Here is a 6,291-nt window from a genome sequence, read left to right as displayed (position 1 = left end):
GAGATGATATCTCAGTGTTGTTTTAATTTGCATTTCACAGATGACTAGTGATGTGGAGCATTTTTTCATATATTTATTCGCTTCTTTAATTTCTGAACTAATTTTTTTTTGCATAGTAGTTTACATACAAAAATGTGTATTAAGTGGTTTATAAAGAAACTGCTCATGATTAATGATTTAGCAGTTCTAAATGTTAACATGACATTTTTTAAAAATCAGAAATAAAATTCAGACTAAATTCCCATTCTTAAAAGTTCTGACATAAATGTATGCTCCCATATCATCTGCTATCTTAGAGTGTGAAAGTGGTATTCACAGCTGAAGCAAAGGAGTGAAGTAGTTCTGGAATTCAGACAACAGCTTCACTGTTGTTATTCATAGGATAAGAAGGGATGGGAACTATTAATAAATGTGAATACTTTCACTCAAAAACATTGTTGTAAAGGGCTGAGGATGGAGCTGGGGGATGGAGCACATGCCTAGTGCACGACTAGCACATGACACATGGGAGGCCCTGCACCAAGTCTCCAGTACTGGAAAAAAAATTCTCAGCTCACTGCACCCCAATTTTCTTTACATCTGTGAGTATTTTTTGTGTTAAAGGGAATTGAGCCTTTGTGTTAAGCTATACACCATTCCTTTTTTTTTTTTTTTTTTTTGACAGGGTTTTCCTAAGTTGCTAACTTGCCCAGCCTGGATGGAACTTTCAATCCTTCTGTCTCCACTTCCCAGAGTGCTAGAATTACAGGCGTACACTATTTTGTCTGGCATAAAATTATTTTTAAAGGGGCCAGGCAGATGGCTCAATGGAATAAGCACTTCCCTGGCAAGCGCAAGGGTCTGAGTTCAAAGCCTGGTTCCGCCAAAAAAAAAAAAAAAAATTAAAAAGTCCAAGAACTTCTAAATACAAAATACACAGTATCTGAAAATATATTCCATCCTGCTCGATAAAATTACCAAAATCTGATGTTATAGAAAAAAGGACTGGCAAACATAGTCACAGGAATAGAAATTACCCAAAAGGAAGCACAAAGAGCAAAAGCACTGTCCAAAACAAATAAACAAATTGAGCTTAGTGCCCTGAAGAATACTTTAACACATGAAACTGGAATTTGCAAAGAGGAGGATGACAGGGAAAATTCTCCTAGAAGTAATGCTGAACATCTTCCAAATATAACGAAATATAGAAACCCATAGACTCAACATCAATAAACCCCAAGTCAATTATAAGGAAAGTCATATCACAACTCATCATTTGAAAATTGCTTGCCAGATGTGGTGACGCACACCTGTAATCCCAGGGAGGCTGAGGCATGAGGATGGAGGATCATAGTGAGCTCAAAGCCAGCCTGGGCTACACAATGAATTCAAAGCCAGCCTGAAATGTATAGTGAGACCCTGTCTAAAACAAAAACAAAAAGCCTATTGAAACACCAGACAGTGGAGCAACATATTTAAGGTGATGGGGGGGGGGGAGTTAGGCCCCATTCTAAATCTCATAAAAATATTTTTTCCAAATGAAGTAAAAGTATTTTTCCAAAGAAAAAGGGAAGCTGTCTCTGGGCACAGTGGCGCATGCTGGTACCCCAACACTCTGGGAAGCTGAGGGAAGGAACCACAAGTTTGAGCCCAGCCTGGACAACTTAATGAGACCCTATCTCAAAATAAAAATAATAGAAAAGGGCTATAGCTCAGTACAAGAGCCCTGGGTTCAATTCAGTCTGAACAAAAAAAGAAAAAGAAAAAGCTAGTCATTCATGGTAGCACTTGCCTATAATTCCAGCTCCCAGAAAGATTGAGACAGGAGGACGGAAAGTCAAAGCTGATGTGGGCAATTTAGCAAGTTCTAAAAATGAAAAGATTGGAGTTTCAATCTCCAACACCACAATAAATACAGCGGTGCAGTAAGCAAGGCATGGAGGCGCACACCTGTACTCCAGGGCCCTGGGTGCCTGAGGCAACAGGCAAGCTCCAGCCCGACCTGGCCAATTTAGAGACTAAATCTGACCCTATATCTCAAAAAAATTCGTTCTGAAATAAATGGAATAAAATAAAAAGGGCTGGGAATGTAGCTTTACTGATGATACAGTGGTCATAGGTTTGGTCCCCACTGAAAACCTCAAAAACATCACTGCTCACAGATCTACACTAGAAAATCTGTGAAAAGAAGTTATATGCTAAGCTGGACCAGGCAAGTTCCATATCTGAGATCCCAACACTCAGGAGGCAGGAGGATCATTGTAAGTTTGAAACCAGCCTGGGCTACTAAGTAAACTCAAGGCCAGACTGAGTTGGAAAACAAGATCCTGTTTCAAAAAGAAAAGAAAAAAAAAACAAAAAACCACCCAATATCAACAATCTAACAAAAAACCCCAGAGAACAGGTAGTTCAAGAGAAGTAAATATAAATGGCCAATAATCCTACACAAAGCTCTTCACTGATAAGAGAAATGCAAATTAAATAATTAAAATTATCTTGGGGGAAGATCATTAAGTTTCACAATATAATATTACAACCACGAGCTCACAGCATAGGAAAACAGGTTCTGTCATACACTGTTGGCGGGAATGCAAACTCCGTGGGCAACTGTGTCATCTGTTAAAATCCCCCACCCTCACGCTGTAGGGTGCACTGTACTTTTCCTACTTTTATTTGGCCCAAACACTTCTCCTGCATTTAATATGCTACTGTTAAAAATAATAATAAAGGTCAAACACCTATCATCCTGTTTTGCTCTGTTCTATTCATTATACTGTCCAACATGGGCTGGGGTGAGGGGGTGTCTTTCAAACCTGAATTCAAGTGATCTTCCTGCCTCCACCTCCCAAGTGGCTGGGACTGCAGTCACTGCCAGTGTATCCAGTGTCACTACAGCTACTCTGACAAGTAAGGTGCCAGAACAGAGACATAAGAAAGAGGTAGCATAGTGCTATACAGTGAGACTCTGTCTCAAAAAAAGAAAGAAAACTCATTATTTTTGAAACAATCATTCCTCAGGTGGAATACTAATCTTTTTTTAGGGGGTACCAGGAATCAAACTCAGGACCTCACGCTTGCCATGCATGCGCTGTGCCACTGAGCTAAGCCCCCCAACCTCAAATACTCATCTTTGGGGGAACTTCCTCCAGCAAAACTCAAAGTTCTTTACTTAACTAAGGGATCAGAAACTCAAGGCTCAAGGTACAGAAATTTGTTCTTAAACCCCCCAGGTAATTTTTTTCTCTTTTGGTATGCTGTCACTTTCAAAGCAAAAAATGATGAAACAAAGAGTGAACTTAAAAGGGAGGAGTTGTGAACAAGTGTCAAGGAGGGTGGAAGTGTTTAGCAGGGAGTGAAGCAAGCAGTCACCCTCGCTGCCGGATGACGGGCAGGAGAGATGATTCAACTCTGGGAGGGCTCTCAGCAGGCCAGCGTGGGCACAGAGAAGCAGCCACACCTGTCCTGATCACCCAGCTGCAAAGGACAGGATGGGCCACCAAGGTGGGTGCGGACAGAAAACAACGTGGGTAATATACAACAAAGACTGAGGGAGAGTAAAGGAGCAAAGAGCCATTTTGGTTTCTGTACTGATTACAGGCAAATATTTATAAAGATAAACCCTATTTTTTGTCTGTTTCAGACAGGGTCTCACTATGCAGTTCAGGTGGGCCTAGAACTCCCAATGAGCCTCCTGCCTCAGGCTCCCAAGTGCTGGGGTCACAGGCATGCGCTGCCACACACCAGGCTTCTGAAAAAAAAAAAAAAAAAAAAAGAGGATCACTACAGGTCTGATCTATGTAGTGAGACCCTGTAGTCCCTGTAGACCCTGTACCAAAAAAAAAAAAAAAAAAAAATTCAACCAGAGCCACGTGCAGCGGCCCACACACTGGTAACCCCAGCGCTTAGGAGGCTAAGGCAGGAGAATTTTTGCAGAGTATGAGCCTGGGCCATAGTAAATTAACCACCCCTAAAAAAAGAAAGGCAGTTAAGTCATTATAAAAGTAACTCCAATGTCACTGAACAGTTCTCACATCTGTAAAATGACTTATATATGTGCTTTCTAACATCGTGCATAGCTCAAATTTCTAAAACTGTGCATACAAATTCTTCAAACTTTCAATTGAAAACAGATTGTTTTAAAGCTACAATGCAAGTTTAATCTGACCGTTCAAACTATTCTGAAATGTTAGAATAGTAGTAGCTACCATATATAATTCAGTAGTACCATTTTCAGACTTCCTGTCAGCATATATTGTGGATAAATGAAGAGTAAACACGACTATTTACTCTTATAAGCACTACTAACAATAACACCATACAACCTAATTACTCATTGAGGAGGCATTAGGCCTCTCAATCTTAGAATCCTGAACATCTCATGAGAACAAGAAACATCTTACAGTAAATATTATGCTAAATAAATATAACTCACTAATAGTACTAAATTCTGAAATACTTAAGATTAGATGAAATTGAGGATGATGGCACATGCTTGCAATTACTCAGGAGGCTGAAGCAAGAGGCTCTCAAGTTTAAAGCCAGCCTGGCAGCACAGCAAGAGCCCCTCTCAAAGTAAAAAAATTTAAAAAGTGAAAGGACACAGCTCAGTGTTAAGCGCTTGCCTAGCAAGTGGGAAGCCCTGGATTCAACCCTGTACTGCAAAGAAAAATAGATTACATGAACATTTTGAGATATTTACCAAAGAAAACAGCACTTTTTATAATCTAAGAGTCACTGTACATCTCCTTTGATTAAACAGCGAAGGACTGTCTGCAGCACTGTTCCCTCTTAATTCTGCCATTGTTAACTACGCACATATTTTCTGTTACTTAAAAGAGGACACAGGACTACACACCCTGACAAGACATTTCCTATGTTGCAACTGAATGTGGGGCAAGCAAATTTATCATGAGAGAATGTTACATAGAATGTTTATTTCTCAATTATAAAATAATTCTGGTCAGCAAAAGAAAAACTAGAGGAAGTCAGCTTCCTTAGATTCCTTACCATTGTGTTTTATTTTCAAGAGACTGGTCTGCTAAACCAATAAATCTTACAGTTTAAGAGAGATAAAGCAAGTCCAGGGGCAGACCAAGAATGCTACTTCCATAATGTGATAGTTTTTAAACCTATGTAACACAGGTGGACCACGGAGAACTCAAAATTGAGGAGGGCCAGTAGACATAGGCAAGATTAGAAATGACTACCAAGAAATACCCATCCTTTATCATAAGCTTGACCCTGCGGCAGTATTAGTCCTTTTCATAAATCCATCAGTCTAATCAAGAATGCTAGCTTCGAGAATAACTTAAAACAATGAACTTTTGCGCTTTTACAGTTAAGGCAATACCGTAACAGCTCAAAACCGATTCCACAGATTAATGATTCAAAAGACAATGAAACTGTGTGTCAATCAGCAAATTACCAACCCCCATAAAAACAAACTTGCTTACACTCGGCTCCATTAACTTTCCAAAAAGGGCACCTTTTGTTTAAAATCCCTTATTTCATCGCTTTGGAACCACCCTGCAGTTTTGTAAACACTGTCTCCTAAGAAAGCAGAGGACTTCACCCAAGTCCGGAACAGAATCAGTTCTGGGGAAGCCAGAAATACTCGGAGAAACTGGGTCTTGGCCTCCAAGCGACTGTTTCTGAGGGTCGTGCACTCCCACTGCGCACCTGGGAGGGAAAACGGTTCAAACACTCAACTTAAGTCCACTGAGAATGGGTTTCTGCACCCAAAGCATTTGGTTCTCAGAAAAGCACTGCTGGGAAACAGGATTTATTGGCTAAGTTTCCAGGCTCCCTCCAGCACTTCGTGTGTTCAAGCGCGTGCGGCGCGGGTGCGCGGGGCCGGGACGCGCCCAAGGCCGGGGCGCGGGCGCAACTTACCTGCCAGCGGCCGTGGGTGAGCAGCACCAGCGCGATGGGGATGGCCGTGCCGGACATGGCGTGCGTGGAGGGCAGGCCGTACTCGGAGTTGTACAGCACCTCCAGCTTGACCACGGGCGGGGAGGCGGGCCGCGGCCAGCGGATCACGTCCTTGGTGCACTGGCCCAGGTACATGACCATCACCCAGACGATGACCAGCCTGCGGCCCACCAGGGCGTCCAGGTTCCAGATCCAGAAGGGGAAGAAGAGGATGTAGAAGAGCTCGTTGCCCAGCTCGGTGCCCAGGCAGAACAGGTAGTAGAGCGGCCAGTTGCTCACGCACGCCGGCTCGCCCTCCTCGCCTGTCAGCGAGTTGCGGCGCGGGCGCCGCTCGGCCGCGGGTCCGTGGCGCACGCCGTTGAGGGCGCCGCCGCCGCCGTC

At 42.7% G+C, this 6,291-nt stretch overlaps 1 protein-coding gene across 1 annotated transcript in view; it reads right to left on the bottom strand.

The window, feature by feature from the left end:
* The window catches only part of Sgpp1 (sphingosine-1-phosphate phosphatase 1), a gene marked incomplete at its 5' end in the record, with an annotated part of 40,149 nt that extends 33,858 nt beyond the window's left edge, over window positions 1–6,291 (bottom strand). The window contains one exon of the mRNA XM_023701531.1: window positions 5,872–6,291. Coding sequence (XP_023557299.1) covers window positions 5,872–6,291 — 420 coding nt within the window. The remainder of the gene's footprint in view (window positions 1–5,871) is intronic.

This window comes from Octodon degus, unplaced genomic scaffold, assembly GCF_000260255.1.
Source record: "Octodon degus isolate 3935 unplaced genomic scaffold, OctDeg1.0 scaffold00007, whole genome shotgun sequence".
NCBI lineage: Eukaryota > Metazoa > Chordata > Mammalia > Rodentia > Octodontidae > Octodon > Octodon degus.
This window is presented reverse-complemented; position numbering and strand designations above follow the sequence as displayed.